The sequence below is a fragment of the Marmota marmota genome, unplaced genomic scaffold, assembly GCF_001458135.2.
Source record: "Marmota marmota marmota unplaced genomic scaffold, marMar, whole genome shotgun sequence".
NCBI lineage: Eukaryota > Metazoa > Chordata > Mammalia > Rodentia > Sciuridae > Marmota > Marmota marmota.
In genome coordinates this window covers 34,443,606-34,464,616 of record NW_026000174.1, presented here as the reverse complement: position 1 = coordinate 34,464,616, position 21,011 = coordinate 34,443,606, and the positions used below count along the sequence as shown (strand labels likewise).

The 21,011-nt window shown below is 33.8% G+C and overlaps 1 protein-coding gene across 5 annotated transcripts in view; it reads right to left on the bottom strand.

Moving 5' to 3' along the window:
• Ano5 (anoctamin 5) overlaps window positions 1–21,011 on the bottom strand; it is a 108,289-nt gene that overhangs the window by 18,426 nt on the left and 68,852 nt on the right. For all 5 annotated transcript variants that reach the window (XM_015477708.2, XM_048788495.1, XM_048788496.1 and 2 more), the window contains 5 exons: window positions 14,073–14,224; window positions 10,750–10,824; window positions 9,091–9,313; window positions 6,907–7,076; window positions 6,165–6,262 (listed from right to left, as the gene is read on the bottom strand). In XM_015477708.2, the coding sequence (XP_015333194.2) occupies window positions 6,165–6,262; window positions 6,907–7,076; window positions 9,091–9,313; window positions 10,750–10,824; window positions 14,073–14,224 (718 nt within the window). The remainder of the gene's footprint in view (window positions 1–6,164; window positions 6,263–6,906; window positions 7,077–9,090; window positions 9,314–10,749; window positions 10,825–14,072; window positions 14,225–21,011) is intronic.

Below are 21,011 nucleotides of genomic sequence, written 5' to 3'. Positions count from 1 at the left end.
GGGAGTGGTGGGGAGGTGGGAGGGTGGAGGATGGGAAAGGCAGCGGAGCACAACAGACAGTAGTATGGCAATTTGTAAATCAATGGATGTGTAACTGATGTGATTCTGCAATCTGTGTATGGGGTGAAGGTGGGAGTTCATAACCCACTTGAATCAAAGTGTCTAATATGATATGTCAAGAAATTTGTAATGTTTTGAACAACCCACAATAAAAAATTTAAAAAAAAAACAGTGAAAAAAATGAGAATTGCTCCCTTTAGAATCAAGAAGAAAATAAGATTATGCAGGATTATATTTAAGATTCTAATGTAGATCTGAGCCAGTAAAATAAGATGTGGGAAAAGTGAAAGAGAAAGCTGTGATTAACAATGACATGACTATCAGCATAGAAAAACGATATGAAGTTAGACAAAAATTATTAAAAGAGGTAATAAGGTTTATCAATATGTTTCATTCCTATATACCCAAAACAGAGGGCAAAATATAAGTTTTAAGAAGATATCATTTACAATGGCAACTAAAATTAAAAGTACCTAGAAATGGATTTGACAAAAGATTTAAAAACCTTTGTGCACAAGTTTAAAATCTGCATCTGAATTCATTAAAGTACAAAATAAATCTCTGTGAATAAGAAGACTTGCTTCATAAAATGTCAATTATTTATATTGAAATAATTGAGATGAAATTTCTATAAAACATCCAAAACATGTTCCATGTGAAATCTAACAATATATTTTTTAAGCTTTATAGAGATAGACAAAAAGATCAAGGATAGTTAATACAGTTCTATAGATAAGGACTAATTTGGTAAAACCTTCCCCTTCAGATATCAAGACCAATTATAAACATATATTAATTAAAAGACTATAGTATTAATGCACGAGTAATCAAATTTTGGAACAGAATGGTGACCTAGAAATAGTTTTGCACTTTGTGTATTACAAAAATGGTATTGTAGATTATGGAGTATAGGAAAGAGGAGTCTCTTAGTAAGAAATAATATAACAATTTACATATACATGTATGTAATTTATATATACAAATATATACATAAAAAATTAGATTTTCACCTCATATCAAACATAAAAAATGTTTCCACATATTAAGAATTTGAAAGTAAAAAAACAATAATGTTAAAATATACTTTAAAATTTAGAAGAATTATGTAAGAGCATTTTTTAAATCTTGGGTTAGGGAAGAATTTTTTAAACAAGATGTCAAAAATGTTAACATAGAAATGACTGATAAATTCTACTATAGGCCTTGAGTATCCCTTATCTGAAATGTGTGGGACCAGAAGTATTTCTGGATTTTGGAATATTTACTTGTACATAGTGAGGTGTCTTGGGGATTGGATCCAAGTGAAAACATGAAATTCAAATATGTTTGATATATACATAAAATACATAGCCTGATGGTGATTTTATGTACTCTCTTAAGTAATTTTTGCATGACATAAATCAGAAGATCATAGATCAGAAGAATACTTTATCACTACAAATCTAAAAAACCTTACGTGTCTTTTCTAAATTTCTACAAACAGCCTGCTGAATGTTCTTCAATTTTTAGTTAATTATGATAGAATTTTGCTTGTTTCCTGATCTGCATGCCACAAAGTAGCCTGTATCCACTGTGATGTTGAAGGTTAATTTCTTTCAATACACAATACAGATCTTAAATGTTAGCTTTTTGCAGATTTTTTCTTCTTTTCATTAATTCTCTCAATCCCCTTCAGCAACCTATTGAATGTCTGTCTGTCTGTATCTCTGTTTATCCAGGTCATATGGTGGTCATTCCAGCACCATACTTGTCTGTAAAGATATTCTGCACTTACACTGCTGACCATTTTCTCCAACAGCTTAACTTTCTGTGCCATAGATAAATTTAAGTGCTTTCTTTTTTTCTTAACACTATTACCAATGGTAGAACCTGCAATCCTCTGAAATTTCCAAGAGTATCTTCACACCACAGGACAAAGAATAAGCAAAAAATGTGGTGTGAATAATGCATATACACTTTGGCCCCAAGTAAAGTATCATGGAGAAACTGTTGTTGGGGCATCTGATCTGTGTTTTTATTAGCATTTGTGAGTGTGCTTGTGTAGGGAAATCTGGGAATGTGTGGAAAAGATATGTTGCAGCTGAAAGGGGCTGGGTGGTATTTTTTCTGGGGGACACTAAATAGATCAGGTATTCGAGTCAGCATTTTGATTGAGACTCTCACATGAGGTCAAGTGTGGGATTTTCCACTTATGGCATTGCATAAGAGTTCAGAAAGCTTCAGGGTTTGAAGCGTTTCAGATTTTGAATTTGGGATCAAGGGTACTTGACCTGTAATAAAATTATGTGCTTTCATCCAGATAAAGCATTGACCCCCAGTCAACAGTGATTTTTTTCTGACAAGAGCACCTTTTCAATGTCTAAAGACATTTTGTCTGTCATAACTATAGAGTGGGTGGCCTGAAGGCATCTAGAAGGTGCAGACCAAGGATATTTCTAAAACTCTATGATGCAAGCCCAGCACAAGGCTGCAATCCTGTAATCCCAGTGATTCGAGGGGCTAAAACAAGAGGATTGCAAGTTTGAGGCCAGACTCAGCAACTTAGTGATACGCTCAGTACTTTAGTAAAAACTTATCTCATAAAAAAAAAAAAAAGGACTGGGGATGTGGTTTATCAGTAAAGCAACCTGGATTCAATCTATGAGAACAGCAACAACAACAACAAAAATCTACCATGCAAAGGATATCCTGCTAAAACAAAGGATTATCTGGCCCTAACTGAAAATAGTGCTGAAACTGAGAAAGTATGGATACTATTAAAAAATAAAAAGATAAAATTTTTGTTAGGATAAAATATTTTCAACACATTTAACCAAGAAAGAATGAAATAAACAATGGCAACTAAATATTTAAAAATTCAGAAACCAGAATTTCTGAAGTATTCCTACAGATCAGTTAGGGGAAAAAAGTAGGAAAATAGTTAAAACAACATAAATAAGTATTTCATTGAAAAGGAAACACACATGGGCAAGAATTTCTTTCATATTATTAATTGGGGAAAAAGCAAAATAAAACCAGAATGAGATATCATTTATACTTCCCCATGTTGACAAAAATAAATAAGACATTATGAAGTATTGTAGCAATTGTGGATTAAAATGAACATTTATATATTGCTTATATACAAACTGAAAAACAAAGAGACAAAGGAACGATGAGAGGGAACAGAAAAGTTGAGATTTTTTGAGACAATGCTAAACAAATGCACACTGAAAAGGTGACTATCAGGTTTAATAAAGAAGCTTGTGAGAAATTCCAGAAACTCTTCCCTGTCCTTGACTCCATTCAAACTCCTCAATCCCCACAGCAGCATTTTTTATCTTAAATTCTGTAGTAATCACTTCCCTTGCTTTCTCAAAGCGTTTTATCATCTATGATATATTGCATGTTGATCTTTAAGTGCAAGTTAAAGTTAATATGGAATTTGATATTTTGCATATAGATGCTTAATTATTTCAACATAGCTGAAAAACTTTCTTTACTCAATTTTTGCAACTCTTCAAAAATAAAATGACTGTATTTGTGTAGATCAAAAATTTCTGCACACTCTACAATCTCTATTCTTGTGATTCATGCTCTGTTCCATTGATTCATTCCTTCACCAATTCCACACTGCTTTGATTAATGAAATTTTATAGCAAATTTTTAAAAAGTGAGTAGAATAATTCCCCCAACTTTATTCTTCTATATTATATTTTTGAGCTACTCTAATTTCTTGGTCTTCTATAAAAACTTTAGAATGTGCTTGTCTATACTTACAAAACATATTTTTTCTTTCTTTCATGAGGATTATGTATTTTTCAGCATACAAATCTTGTATGACTTCTAGATTCAAAGAAAATATTGCAGTTTTTGGAACAACAATTTCTGTGCTAACCAATGTTTCTTGCATCCCAAATTTTTCTGTGTTTTTTTTTTCTGTTCATCTATATGTTTTAATAGTTCTTTCCATGAAGGTCGATGAATGCTAAACTCTCCTAGTATTTTAATATGTCTAAAAATGGCATCATTTCACCTGCATTTTAAAGAATAGCAAACCTTGTTCCAGAAAACTACAATGAACATTATTTTCACTTGTAAACTTAAAAATATTGTCTTTTACATCTAATGCTATCAAGAAGAAATCTGTTGATAGTGTAATGACACTTTTTTGAAAGTATTTTATCTTTGAATAGATTTCAAGACTATCTTTAAATATTCTAATATATTCTATAATAAATCTGGATGAGAATTTAATTCTAGTGACCTTGCATAATTTTCAGAATGCATTTCTAAAATTCATGTTTTTTTCATATTTGAATTATGTTCAGCTATTACACTTATTCCACCTATTCAAAGAGTTTTTTCCTGTACCACTTACCTAAATTATCTTTTACTGGAACTACTGGTAGATTAAGATGAAATCGTCTTTATCCTACAGATAATACTTTTAGCTATTTGGCGTGCCAGGGATCAGACCCAGAGCCTTATGCATGCTAGGTAAGCATTCTACTGTTGAGCTATACACTTAGTCCTGTAATTTTTTGAAAACCTCATCCTGCACTGTACAATGTCAGAATTTCTCTGTAAAATTCAGTAATTTATTCTTAAATCATGTTCAGTCTGGAATTATACTCTGGAATTGTCACATCTATTGTATTTGTTATTTAAAGTATCCCACTTATATGTAATTGACTCCCTTTCACATTTCGTTTTTCTTATTTCAGTTTTTATTCAATTACTTCCTGCTTCTTTTTAATGACAGTGTCACTTCCCTTTATGTTTTTAATATAATCAATGTAACTTTTATGAGCATTGCTGGGAGTTTCTAACTCAAACCATCAGCTAAACTAAGCTCATTTGCTAAAAAATTATTTTCTTTACAATATTTGTAGCATTAAATCTCATACAATAGTTTGGTATTTAAAAAAATCTTGTTTTTATTCCCTCATCTCTCTCTATCCTCCTCTGTGCATATTTATAATCCCTCTTGTATTTGGTTCAGGAGCTAACTCTGTTCTGTCCTCTGGATTCTCAATCTAGAGCTATGATGCAAATAACAGGTTTGAGTTATTTTCTATAGGAATGTGGTGCTACAAATTATGAATCCAGAAGAGGGCTTGGCTGAAACCTATTACTGTTCAAAATTATGATTATATTTATCCTTCATCAGCTCATGAAATAGAATCCTACTTGGCTCTATGACTGTGGGTATCTTGGAGTAGAGGTAGATGAAGACAGTATTTTCAACCTTCCTTCAAAAATAAGAGAAAAAACTCAGTCCCTGGCTTTGAGTTCAGTTAATCTGACTAGTCCTCTGTTTATGAATGAGGCACTTTTATTCTACTTTATCCTGTAGGTGCTAAACTCTGACATTGTCATTTCCAAAGTAAGAACTCTGCAATGTAAGAAACATGATTTTATGATTCTTTATTTTTTTAATCCAAGAGAATAGTCACCTAATAATTGAAAACAACTGCTATTTGTTTTTCTCTTTTGATGATATATTAATTATTGCTCTTTTTGGATAAAAGAAGAATCCTTTCACATATTGACCTGAAAGTTTTCTAGCATTTTATTCACAACCAATTTTTATGCCTAGATTGCATTAAACATGAATATATTTAACATGAAATAATAAGTAACATGTAGAATAATTTATAAATGATTAATATTTAGATTTACCAGTGAAATATTAGGGGGAGATGATGATAATTACTTTTCCCTCAACTTCACTCATGCAAAAGAAATGCAAATTTAAAAGCCTGTGCTGTGTGTAAAACATCACACTGTAGTCCATTAGTATGTAAAATTATTATTTGTCAATTGAAAAAAAAATTAAATTAAAAGCAGTTTTTAATTTAATTTTTTTCAATTGACAAATAATAATTTTACATACTATTGGAATAAATTTATTTCCTTAAATAATGAAATAAATAAAAAAGGTTTTTATTTATTTTATTGCTTTAAAGTATCCTTTAGAATTGATTTTAAATGAAGGGGTTTTTTTTTGGATTAAATATTTTGTAACAAAGGCACCATGATAATAAAAAATTTCCATTTTCTTCATGAGAAAATTTTTCATGGTTAATTAAATCACACAAAAACTTGTCAGTCATACATACGGATAAATGGCTTCTTTAATGTTTCCAAAGATCTGTTTCCCAGTCATTACAATGGTCATCTGTGTTGTCAATTCTATTAGACAGCCTCCAGGATCACACTAGTTGGAAACAAGTGGAGAGAAATAAAAAATGAATGACAAAAAACAGAATTTTGTAAGAACTTAAAGAAACCCCAACCAGAAGATTAGAAACTCAAATGTTTGGTATGAAGGTCTATGAAGAAGGTAAAAGAAATATTAGTCCAATAATTTCAAGCACGGTTACAGATCAGTGCCAGGCTAACTGTATTACATTAATCTGTGAACTCTGTTAAAAACACAAATTTCTTTACCTAGTCCTAGAAAATTCTGAATCTTTATGCTTGGGTTAGGGTCAACCATTGTATTTTCCATGTGATTTGTATGTTCATCCAGGTTCAGAAACCACTGCTCTTGTCTAACTCTGTAGCCCACAGTAGAGCACTTTCTCCAAAAAGTAATAATTGGTCTCTTCTATGAAGCCTCAGGAATCAAGATCTTATTAAATTTTTATTTTATATTTTATTATCAAGCCATAAGATCTGTATAAATTCTTGTCCCAAGAGACCTGAAAAGTCTAGAAAATGGCAGGATTCATATGTGTAGAGTTGGTTGTCAGACTTTTTTTGCAATTTGATAACATCTGAGTTAGTGCTAAACACAAGGAAAATTCTTAGTTAATGCTGAGGTAAGCCAGAGACTTCAACTTTAAAAAGAACTCTTACCTCTTCACTTCTCCACACATTAAACAAATATGTGTATTTTCCAGGATAGCCCACAAACTTTCCTTTAAAGAAAGCTACATAGAAGCAGGATGAGTAATAATTTACAAACTGAAACAGGAACATTTTCAAAGTAAGACTGCTCTCATACTCCTGGTAAGTTCGAGGAATTTCTGGCAAGCAAAAAGAAACAGAAAAGTAAAGAAAAAGAAATAAAGAAAAGTCAAGATTTAATACAATTTCCTAATTGTCTTTAAAATATATACTCACTGGAATAAGTGAATGCCTAGTCATATTATTTTGAGAGCCAAATAAAATGCTCCCCACTCTGATCATGGCAGAACGATATTAGTAAATATGATTTGTCTAGGCTTTCTGTTGAACCCTTTCTGTTAATATAATCACTGTGAAAGCCCAGAAAGCTCCATTTTTCACATTTCAAGGGTGAATACTTGTTGGGGGGGGTCACATAGTCAGAATATGGAATTCAAATCCCTTTAAGATTGAAGAACCATGGGGTCATTACCAGACCTGTATTCCTATAAACCTGCCAGAATTCTCTCCCTTTTCTATTTTCAATTAGAAAAGTTTAAACAAAGTGATTCTACATCAAGGGCAGAGATTTCAACTGACCTATGTTTCTTCTCAAGAATTAAAATGATGTATCAATTTTGAAAACAATGTGATGGCAATTAATAACATAAATGGTACACATTTTTCCTCTCCTTTACTTAAAATGTATGATCATGGTTTGACATTCAACATATTCCAAAGTAAGAAGATATTAAATTCTCTTCATACTACCTGGAGTACCAGGAAGCATGTGATTTTGAGCTAATAATCTCCCAATAGCACAGCTGACCCAGACAAATCCATGACACTTTTAGGAATACTACAATAGTAACAAGTTATTCTAATGACACTGATAACTCCTCCATGTTAGCAAAATTTGGTTGACTTCCAAAAAATCTCTAATATGAATTCATTGATTTTTCTCAATGTAAAAAAGCCGTGACTTGATAGGTGCTTTTAAAAGCAGTTTATCTGCTATGGTTTTCTTGGTGTTGCTAGCAGAGAAAAGAAGTAAAATTGAAAGAGAATTCCAAATCTGAAGATTTGTGTAAGTAAAGCTACCTGGCATTGTGCCGCAGTCCGGCTGCAGCAAAATAACCAGGGAGTGACGAGCAACTTGTGTAGACTGATACAGCAGGAGTAGGAGCCGTTTATTGTAGGGCAGGAGTGGTATATATACATTCCATATAGCTTATCTTAATTAGCATAAACTAGATACATCAGTCAACCAATAAGGAAACTCCACACTTAATGGCTCGCTGGCGTTACTTCACAAACCACTCCCTCTGGCATTTTGCCAGGCGCCATCCAGACTTGTTTACAAACGCTAACATTTCTCTGGCAAAATGCCAGGCGCCATCCTGACTTGTTTACAGACTCTAACATTGCATTGCTCATATCAGTGCTGGGTGAAGATTTTGTGGTCTTCTTGTCTGCATGGGACCTGGTGCCAGTGCATAGACAGGGTAAGGGGAGCATGATGAGATCCTGAGGTGAGGACTAACCAGAGAAGATACACCTTGGGCTGTGTCTCAGATCTATCTCTAACTTGTTATGACAACTGCACTCTGTACTACCATCCTTGATTGAATCCTTTGCTTTACCCGTGACCCACTTCACCTTCTCTCATGGTTTAGAAATTTAAAACACAAGCAAGAAAACAATTCAGATTCTAAGAGATGGCAACTGAAGAGAAAAGTGCTAAATTTGAGATTTATTTTGGAGGAAATAATATTCTTTATCTCATGATATTTTCCCAAACCGAATATTTTCAAACAACCATACGCATGAAGTCAAATTTTCTTATATTGAGTGCATTGAGGATTTTAGTCAGGATTCAATTAGATCCATCAAGGGAGGATTAAAACAAGAATACTAAAAATTATCTAGAGTCTTAATTTTCTTCTTCGTCTTCTGTTCATCCTGCTTCCATTAAGATAGGCCTGAATGTAGCTATTAGCAGATTCTGAACTACCAGGAGTGGATCTACTTAGAGATCAGAACTGCCTTAGAATGGTACTTGAGGAAATGAACTCCCTCAGAGATGATCCAAAATGGATGTGTAGCATTGGTAGGGACCTATTTTCAATCACAGTGATGATCTGGCTAGCTTACCCATTTTTGTAATCCAGGCAGATATCTTTTCATAAAAGAAATTCAAGATCAAGATGACAATAAAGTTCAAGCATGATCCTGAGAGTGATGTGGCTAACTGAGGAGTAAAGTAAACTTTAACATGCTGTAAGGTTGCCTCACTTTCCATGAAGCTAGCAAATGTAGCGAAGACGGACAGGCGGTACACAATCACCGCTACCATGCTGCTGACAACAAGAGCCATCTGGGGAAGGGAAGCAAAGCAAAGAATTAGTCATGCAGGTCTCTATCTGCAATACATACATTATCTCTTATGGCATTATATTCAGTTTAGCAATTGTCATATGAAAACCAAACCAAACCAGTCTCTCTTATGGATAGCAGGACACACACAGTTGCAAGGTAGAGTTAAAGGAAAATCACTGAATAGCAGCTGGTTAAGGACAAAATAGGAAAAAAAAATGTATTCACTGTCAGGCTTTTTCTCCTGACAGCATTTAGGAAACAACAACCAGAAGACCAAATCTGTTTTTTTATGGCCCTTCAGTTAATATTCCCCACCCTCCAACAAATGTAAACGTTATAAGAAAAAATGAAGACAAATTTGTGCCCGAGATTATATGTGGCCATAAAGCCTAAAAGTATGTGTATCTCCTTTAGAGAAAAAAATTTGCTGATTCATGTTCTAAGTTGTAGTTACACAGATTCCTCATAAATTTTGTACACGTCCTATATTGTAAAAAAGATAGTCTTAATATCAATGGGTACAGAACTTTTATTCTAAGCACTGAAGAAGAAACTCAAATTGAAGGAGAACTAGTAAGCAGGATAGAATAATCTTTCTGGGACCATATTCCAAAATGTTTCTCAAAGAGTGTCCTGAATTGCCTCCTCTTCATTTACCACATTTCTACCATGGTTGTTGGAAGTCTAAGAAAAAAACATTTCTGCTAACTCTTTTAAGATAAACAAAATTAGAACTTAAAAAAGAACTGTTAAAGTTATAAAATACAGTATATATGCATTGTTGACTACAGTCAACAACTGTTAATTTACTTATACTTCAATATAATAACCCCTCAGAAGGTAACGTCACCTCTTTTCCCAAATTAAAAAGGCCAACTGTTAAGAAGGCACAAATGTGGAAAGGTGAGGTAAGGAAATAGATTATGGTGATGGAGAAATCTGTCAGCTAAAAAATATGGGGAACAACTGACTTCCATACAATGGGATATACTACTTATATTCTTTGAGTATAAAAATACTTATTTTTTTTAGCAAGAGAAATATATGAGTTCCTTATTCATTTTATGTAGATATTTTAAATGTAGATAAAGATACATTAATAATTTTTCTAAAACTAACCAGAGTCTATAATCAAAATATCTTTTGTTATTCTGGTCTGATTTCAAGTTATCACTTAATTATTGAATAATGAGATAGAGAAGGTCAAACTGTAAGATAAAATATCTCTTTATTCTGTTAGATCTTTCCACAAAGTCCAATTTTGAAAAATTTATGTCAATTACAATTTATTTTACATAAGAGATATAAACAAGATAAAAAGACCAGGAACAGGAAGAGCATGAGGGACTCCAGAGCCACCTCAGATGAAAATGTTGGGATAATCCTGAGGATACCTGTTAAAGAGAGGATAATGGTTGTTAAGGAAATGCTTACCCAGAATGTCACTGTGGCTCCTGATAAAAAGTACCATGGAATACGATTCCACAGAGGCATGTAAGGTTCCAATTCCTGCAATGTTGAAAAAAATACACTGAAAATTTCAAAATCTGCCCTTGAAGTTGGTACTTCAAGCAGCATTGAAAATCACAGAGCATGATTAAAGTAGAACCCCACAAAAGGGCCCACAGTAAGGGACAAAATGGACACATATTAGCTGAGTGAGAGTCCTATTCAGGGCCTGATAGACAGGAAACAAGTCAAAACCTCAAGGTGCTCTTAAGTAGACAAGATTTAATAAATTTATACTTTTATTCCCATTGAATTGAAATGAATGGCATTGCTCTATAATTGCTCTAGATGATATTAAATTTGGTGTGTTAATCATAGTGTAACTGTGTTCTTCCACATAGTTTAGCAGATCAGATTTTCTACCTAGAAGTTTTAAAGTCACGGATAAAGATTAATTACATAGGCTAACATTTTTGCTATATTAAAAGGTAGGTATACTTTACTAAATACATCTGCCATGTAGTAAAAAATAGTTGTCAGGGGCTGGGATTATGGCTCAGTGTAAAGTGCTTGCCTCATATGGGTGAGACACTGGGTTCGATCCCCAGCACCATACAAAAATAAATAAATGAATAAAAATAGTTGTCAAGAAAAATAGAAGATTTCACATTTTATGGATTTTTCAGGATGGAATGAAGGCAAACAATTCTCAATGGCCTGTGCAGACCATCCAAGGACACTACAGAAGTTTAGAATGTGTGTCCCTGTGTGCATGTGTGATTTTTTGTGTTAATGTGTGTACATCCAGTGTGTGCACTCTAATGTGTGCATATTTGTAAGTGCACCTGTGTGTGCCCATGCAATTGTGTTGTTGTCAATGCAGAATTAAATGTGAGAATTTTGTTTGTGTGTAAACACCAAAAAATGTTCCACAAGTAAGAGAAAAAAAATCTGCCTCTTGATTTCAAAACCAAGTGAATGATTCACTGTGAATCAACACATATTGCTTTTCAACCAGTTCCAACAGCAAACATTCATTTCATGTTTTGTTGGTGATGGTATTAATTGTGGGAAAACTAAAAGGGTTGACTTTTTAAAAAAATAATATGAAATAGGAATGAATAAACATTATATCTGTATCTTAATTTCAAACTACTACCCAACTTGTTCATGCATTTTCTGAGATGCATTTTATCCTTTATTCATTTACTAAACTTTTGTGACTTTTCAATGAAATATTATGTTTGGTGAATACTTGTATAGTGAAAAGAATTTTCAGTGTTATACTGAAAGAATAGCATCCTGAAAACGTGAGAGAATTGTATGGAATAGGTTGTGTTTGAGACATATTCAATATTCTCTTTCAAACAGCAGATTATGGACAAATATATGACCAAAATTCTGGTCTGTGAATGCAAATCATCTTCCACTTTCCCATGAAAAAATGTTAGTGACTAAGAGTTGAAGGACTCAGTCAAGTATATACAGCCTGTCAGGCACAGTGGCACATACCTAGAATCCCAGAACCAGGAGTTTTAGGCAGGAAGAAAAAACGTTCAATGCCAGCCTGAGCAACTTGGTCCCTTAACATAGTCCCTGAGCAACTTAGACCCTATCTCAAAATAAAAATATAAAAGGAGTAGGGATGTAGCTCAATGGTAGAGCACCCTCCTGCTGAAAAAAAAAATACAGCCTGTTTGCCAGTTAATGATTCTACAATATAAATTCCCTTACTGGCCATGCTCCTGCACACATTAATGCAATGATTTTACTATAATCAATTGAAAGGGACTATGTGAAGAAAATTCAGTCTAAAGAACCATTCACTCATAAGCCTACTATCTTAATACAAACATTATTCTAATTTTTGCATATTAACTTGGTGTCATTTCTATTTCTGTATTTATAGACAAAGCCCAAAGTATACACATTGTTTTTCATTTTCCTTTTACTCACCAAGTATTAAAACTATGTACAATGTTACAATGGTTTGGGCTTGTTTTAAAACAACCTAGTGGCATAAAGGTGTAATGAAAAGCATTGCGTTAATTAAAAATGATTGAAGCTGTAGGGAAATGCAAATCAAAACCACACTAAAATTTCATCTTATTCCAATCAGAATAACAGAAAATAATAAATGTTGGCAAGATTGGGAGTAAAAAGGTACATTAGTACATTGTTGGTGGGACTGCAGACTATTACAATTCCCCTGGAAAGCAGTATGAAGAATTCTCAAAAAACTAGGGACAGACCCACCATATGACCCAGCTATTCCACTCCTTGGAATCTTCCCAAAAGATCTAAAATCATAATACTACAGTAATATAGCCACCTCAATGTTTATTAAAGCACAATTTATAATAGTTAAATTATAAAATCAACCTGGGTGCGTGTCAATAGATAAATGGATTAAGAAATTATGCAGTTCTACTCAGCCATAAAGAAAAGGGAAAAAAATATGGCATTTGCCAGTAAGTGGATGGATATGGAGAATCTTATGATAAGTGAAATAAGCCAAATTCAGAAATTCAAAGGTCAAATGTGTTCTGTCAAATGCAGAATTAGAGTAAAATAAAGGAAAGGGGCTTGGGAAGGATAAGATAACATAAAGATAAAGGGAAGATTAGTAATGTAGAAGGAGATTGAAAGAGTAAAGGGATGGGTAAGGGGAGGCAAAGCAGAATGACTTTTAAAAACTCATGTTATATGCATATATAAATATATCACAGGGAGCTTCATCTTTATACAATCAAATATAAATAAATAGATGAATGAAAGGAAGTCTAATAGAATAGAGGAAGGAACACAGAAGGACAGGAATGAAGAGGGAGAGGAATAAAAAGGGGATCAGGAACTGAAATTGAACTTCAAGAATGTATTAGTTTGTCAGGATGAACTCAACTACTATGTATAACAATGAAGTGCTATACAAATGTATAAAAAGAAATCATGTTTTATTGTAAAGCATAAGTAAAATTTTAAAATTCAGAAAAGCTAATAAATTTAGGATTGTGATAAAAATCAATGAAGTACTAATAAAAATTAGAAAAATGTTTGAAAATGGGTAATAGTTCCACCCATTGGGTCAGTATAGTTTTCCTTCTATTTTTGTATGTTTCTGAAGATTTTCATATATATATATGGATATATGAATACATATGTACATATTACAAATAGAGAAGTTTACATGATTTATATTTTAGGGAATATATTAAAAGGAAATTAAAACATACATTATTATTTGAGAAGCAACCTAAAGCAGAGTGTTCACTGAGGTGAGCTGTCCGTTTCACAGTCTCCTAATGTACCTTTGTCACTGGGTTCATTTTCCTGTGTTTACACATAGCTTCAAATTCAGGTCTCAGTTGAAGCTGCTGCTGTTCCTCTTCAAAGTCCACTAAATCCCACTCATATTCCAATCTGGCCTGTCGCTGTTTCCAAAACTCCAAAAACAGTGTGACTATAGGTGAAGAAATATATTTTTTAAAACCCATAATAAAAGAAGAAACAAAATTAATAAGAAAATAATTTTCTCCCACTTCTTCATTATTTTGGCTGTAAGGTGGTTCATATTTTTCAGGTGGCTATATTCTGTCATTGTTAGATTATGAAATTACCAATGATTAATGTTGACAAAATACTAAATAATAACATTCAAATAACTCATATACAAAAATTCAAGCTAATTTATTAGTAGTTCAACAAGAAATTTTATTCAAGCATATTATGCTGTTTCTTCATTCATATAATTTTATGTAATATTTGAACTAAACATTTTAATGAACACTAAGATTTCTTTGAATGTGTTTTACTGAAATCATTCAAGTTAACATACATTTTCTCAAGTTTAGGGAAATGTTACCTAAGAAGAATATTTAAGGAAAACATAAGAGCTATTTCCCAGTGTAGTTCAATCTTTCTCGGCCCCCCCCCCCCGCTCTCGTGCGCGTGCACACACACGATTCCACATACTACAGTATACGTGTAACTTCAAATTTCAATGGAATGATAACACATTTATGGAAAAGTACATAAACAATTAATTATGCAATTAGAAGAATTTTCACAAAACACTCACACTCATTTATCAGCACAAATATATTTTAAAAAATAGAAAATGAGCAACACCCCAGAAACTCTCATTCTGAATCTTCTGAAACAGAAGTAACTAGTACCTTAGCTTCTAAATCACAGGATGGTTTCACTGTCTTTGAACTTTTAAAAACTGGTGTCATACAACAAAAAATTTTTGTTGAGTATGTCATCTTTTAAATTAAACCACAAATGTATTTATTTATTCTTGGCATGATGAACATTTGAGCTATTTATAGTTGTTCACTATTGAAAATGTTTCTTCTTTGAACATTCTAAGATATACCTTTTGGTGGGCATATATGTACCTTTTATGGGATATATATCTGGGAATAGAATACTGCAACAGAATCAGCTTGTTATTTTATCATTTATGAAATATTTAACTTTTAAAGTTTCTTCTTACTCAATCTCTACCTTTTAAATAATAACTGTGGATTATGTATGAACATTTTTAAAGCCCTAATTATATCTTTTCAAAGTATTACAATTCTCATTTAACTGGTCTCTCTGCCTCCAATATATGTCCTTTTCAATGCAAATATACCTATCGCCTGAATGCCAGTTTTTTGTTTGTTCATTTGCTCATATGTACATTTGCTTATTATGCTCTTTTGCTGATTACAAAATATATTTTATTGTTTCAAGAATGCTTAATATCATATCTACCATCTTAACTAATTTCAAGAGTACAATTCATTATTGTGAACCATAGGTTCAATGTTGTATATATCTCTAGAGCTTATTTATCTTTCTTAACTGAAACATTATGCCCATTTGTTACTGATTACTAACACTCAAATTCCCAGTCTCTCAGTCCCTATCAACCACCACTATATACTCTGATTCTATCAATTTGATTATTATAAATATTTCATAAGAATGGAATCATGCACTGCTTATCTTTCTGTCACTGTCTTATTTCACTGGGAAAAAAATGTACCTATGTTTCGTCCATATTGTTAGATATCGTAGATTGCCCTTATTTTTCAAGGCTTAAAAATATTCTATTACATGTATATACAGCTAATTATAATCCATATATCTATCTATGGACATTTTGATTGTTTGCACATCTTATCATTATGGATTATGTTTCAATGAACATAGAAGTGGTAACATTTCTGCAAGATCCTGATTCAGCTATTTTGGGTAAATATCCAGAAGTAGGAATGTTGACATATAGTAGTGCAATTTTTAACTTTTTGAGGAAACTTCATTGTATTTTTCACATTTACTGCATCATCTTGCAATCCTAACAACAGTATGAAAGGGTTCCATATTCTTTATGTTCTTACCCATGCATGTTTTATATGTGTATGTGTGTATCTATTTATATATATATAATCCATCTTGAGAGGTGTGAGTTTATACCTCACTATGGTTTAGATTGTCACTTTCCTGACAACTGGTGACATTAGGCATTTTTTTCATATATGTGTTGGCCATTTGCATATCTTCTTTGGAGAACTTTTTATTCAAATCCTTAACCCATTTTTAATAAGGTTGCTGATGTCTTTATTTTTCTATGCAGGATTGAGTAAAGGAGTTTATAATACAGTTTGGATATTAAACTCTTATGAGATAAAAGGTTTGCAAATATTCTCCATTCCACAGGTTTTGCTATCATTGTGTTTCCTTTTATCATAGAAGCTCCTTAATTTGATACAGACTCACTTGTTTGTTTCTGAACATATTGCCTAGCATCTGGTGTCATGTCTATGAAAACATCGCTCACACATGTGTCATGAAGCATTTCCCCTACATTTTATTCTAGGAGCTTTACAGGCTCTGATCTTATGTTTAGGTCTTAAACCCATTTTCATTTGATTGTTGCTATGGTAGAAGGGTTCAATTTCATTATTTTACATGTGGATAGCTAGGATTCCCAACACCATTTGTTGATGGGATCTGGCTCACTATCACTTCTCCATTGTGTATTCTTGGAACAAATCCTAAGGACAGGTTGACTGTGTATGAGTAAACTTCATGGAAATCAAATTTTCCATCGATTAACCACTGCAATGTGTACTTCTATCATACCACATGTGACGAATCTATACTATTTTGACTGTCAATTTAAAAGAAAAACAGAGTAATTCATCTAGAAGAATAAGAGACCCAGAATAGCCAAAGCAATCCTGAACAAAAAGAGTGATGCCGGATCACAGTCAGATCTCAAATTACACTACACAGTTACAGTAAAATTATTAGCATGGTATTGGCATCAAAATAGACATGAAGACCAGTGGAATAGAATAAAAGACACTGAGACCAATCCACATATATTCAGTCATCTGATGTTCAACAAACATGCTAAAAATATATGTGGAAGAAAAGATAGACTTTTTTAAAAAAAATGGAGCTGGGAAAACTGGATATACATGTGTAAAATGAAACCTGACCCTTATTTTTCACAATTCACAAAAGTCAATTCAAAGTAGATCAAAGACGTGGGAATTTCACCAGAAAATTTGCAAGTATAGAAGAAAACAGGACCAACACTCCAAAGGCATTAACTTTTTTTTTTTTTTTAACATGACTCCTAAAGCACAAGGGCGGGGGGAAAGGAATCAAATTTAAAAAAGTTTCTGAGCAGCTGGGGATATAACTCAGTTGGTAGAGTGCTTACCTTGCGTGCACAAGGCCCTAGGTTCGATACCCAGCACCATAAAAAAAAAAAAAAGTTTCTGCACAACAAAGGGAATGATTAAGAGCATGAAGAGTAGGCCTACAGATTGGAAGAAAATCTTTGACAGCTGCTCTTCCAACTGGGGTAATATTCAGACTATATAAAGAATCCCTAAAAACCACCAAAACAAAACAACAATGATGAGACCAAAAACATAACTTAATTAACAAATGAGCAAAAGAATTAAACAGACACTTCTCAAAAGAATAAATATAAATGCAACAAATTTATGAAAACTGTTCAACACCATGGAAATCAGGTAAATGTAAATCAGAACTGAGATTCCATTTCACTCCAGTCAGAATGGCAATTATCAAGAACACAAACAATAATAAATGCTGGTGAGGGTGTGGGGAAAAATGTAGACTCATACATTAAATGGAAGACCAGTAGAATAAAGGAAGGGGGACAGGGGAAGAAAGAGGGAAGGAAAGGGGAAGTACTAGAGACTGAAATGGAGCAAATTATATTCCAAGCTTGAATGGTTATGTCAAAATTAACACCACTATTATGTATAACTATAATGCACTATTAAAAACATTTAAAAGGTAATTCAGTCCTTGTCTGATTCTCCGAACTTGAAATGGACTTCTATGAAAATAGTCTTTAGATTGTGTCCCAATCTTTAAACTGTTGTTTTCTTCCATAACAGGTTATATTTTACACAAACTTTCACTCACTCATTTTATCATTTAGTGCTGATTTTCAATTTTATGAGACAGGTATTTTAACTCTATTCATTTTTTTCTCTTGCATATACTAGACACATGTAGGGATAAAAATGTTTCAAAAGTCTGATACAAGTAAGCAGTTTTTTTTTTTTTTCCTTGTGGTGCTGGGGATTGAACCCAGGGCCTTGTGTATGAAAGACAAGCACTCTACCAAGTGAGCTCTATCCCCATCCCATTAAGCAGGGTTTTACCATTTGTTTCTTTATTTAAATTACAAGGAAAAAACTACTATAAATTTCTGAAGTAGTATTTGGTTACCACAGCTCTGTAAAACAATAGGTGATCTAAAAGTGTTAATGACCTAAATGTGTAATAATGGAGAACTGATCAGGTAAAATGTGATAAATTGACAAAAGGCAATTCTACTTAGTCATAAATACACATGTCCATATGTACACATGTACCTGCACCCTGTCACGCACATTCATTGATACGAAAGGAGTCCCATGATTCATTGTTTGCTGAGTGAAAAAAGCATGCTGAAAACAATTTATATAATATTATGTTGGTTATGTGAAATTACATAAATATAAGTCCCACATACTCAGAGTGAAAGATTCTGGAAAATTATGGACAAAATAATTATCACATTTTGAGTGATTCTAACATTTCCTATTGCTATACTCTGCTTGAATTTCACATGAAGGTTGTGTGTTTTCATTATTAACAAACAAAAAACATTGAAGGAAAACACTCCCTACCCTCAACCAAAAAGCCTTCTTTATATTGAGTGTCAACTAACTTTGGAAATGTTGCACCTAGTGCTTCATTTTTTCAATTTTATATTGGAAGTTGATGTGATATAGAGTCGTTCCTATCATCAGAATGAAAATTTATTTCTATAAGAATAACTCATGAAAAGGTCACTAAAATGTATATCAAAACATGGGGATTCTGGGGGAAAATAGACTTCTTTTCTTTCCAATTAGTAGCAAAATCTAACAAATACAACTATGTGCATTTCATAGTTGGGCATGATTACTTTATCTGAGGCCAAAAAAAAAAAAAAAAAATTAAGAGGCATTTGTGTAAACCAGAAGGATTTATGGGTTTCTAACATTTCTTCTTGGCTGCTGTCTTCTGAAGAGATAAGTTCTAGTTTCAAAGACAGAACAGAGGATCAAGAAATCTCACTAACAATTTACCACAATCCCAGGTTTGTTAAGTTGGCATATGGACATCTCTTCTTTATAAGGACGCCAAATCTTGATGCTATCATTACATGCAATAAAAAGTGAATGGCATGATGGAGGAAAGATGGCGGCGAATGGAGTGCATCACCCCCGTGTACCGCCTCACTGCGGGGTAAATGACGAGTTAGAAAGGCCAAAAGCTATCTTGTTAGGAACTTCCAGCAAAATTGGGGTGCACCGAAACCTAGAGGAAGGATTTCCATCGCCCGAGGATCGGTTACTGGGGCTCAACTGTGAGAGATCTGTCCACCCGGAGATACAAGCTGTTTATTCAGCGGCCCGCTCCACTGCTAGAGACTGCGGCGCGCCGGGAAATGGTGTCCCTAGAAATGGCGAGCTAGCAACGCAGAGAAACGGCGCTGCAGATTCTGTAGGCTCCTGCCAGCTGTGCCCTCACTGTGCTCCGGGCTGAGTTCTGGGTTTGAGACGGGGGAAGGAAGCGGTCCAGTTCTGTCTTCCACACCGGTCAGCCCACCGAGGAAGCCAGCGGCCACCATCTTGGAGAGCTGACATCACCATCGCCAGTTTTCGACAGATCACAGCTCATTCAGCAATAGAACAGGTCTGTGACATTTATACCATCTCCCAAACAGCGGGGAAATCACATGAAATCTCTCCCCGGCTTTCCGGGGGCGTGATTAACAGAGTGAGCATGAATAGAGGCGTGGGGGAAAGGTAAAGGCACCTGACCTCCAACTCCCAGCTCCCACCAGTGGCGAAAACGAAACCTATCTCGCCAGCTCTCGGAGGAGGGGCTAGCGGAGGGAATCAAAACAATAAGGTGCCAGTTCCCAAAAGCCGCGCTCCACGTCCAGGAAACTGCAGGTCCAGAGTGTAGCTTGAACTGCTGAGAGGTATCACACTGGGAAAGGCCTGTCTGACAGGAGAAGCCAGGGGACTAGAAACCAGGAATAAACCTAAGCTAACAGGTTTTGAGAGACACCAGGAGGGGGAGGAGGGAGCAGCCTCACAGGGATTGTTTCCTACAGCCGGAGGGCAAAATCTTGGCCCAGAAGGCACAGCACCACCTACTGGAAGCGAAGAAAATAGAAGCCTAACAGTGTCCCTTTTTTCTTTTAAATTTTTTTTTAATTTTTAAATTTTAATTTTTTTCTTTTCTATAATTATACTATTATTTTTTAAATGTAATTTTTATTTTACTGCATTTTATTATTATTTTTTTATTATCATTTCCTTTTCTTTTCTATTCTTTTCTCTTTCTTTCCTCTCTCCCTCTCTCTTTCTTGGTTTGCTTCCTTACCTTTTCCCCATCTTTCCTCTTAAGCATGACCACCCAGATTATGTACAACTTACTAAATGCAAATAGATGAATACTATGAATCGGTCCATAGTCCGCCTAAGTCCTTAACTACACCCAAGTACTCCTGTCTACTCTCTTGTTAATATCCGCCTGCATTTGAGTAACCCCCCAAAGAAGATAACATATACTAACCTCCATGCCATCCAAGCGCCCGACCTCAACATAAAATCCTAAGTTCAAACCTCAATTCTATACATGCCATCAAATTCTGTAGGCCT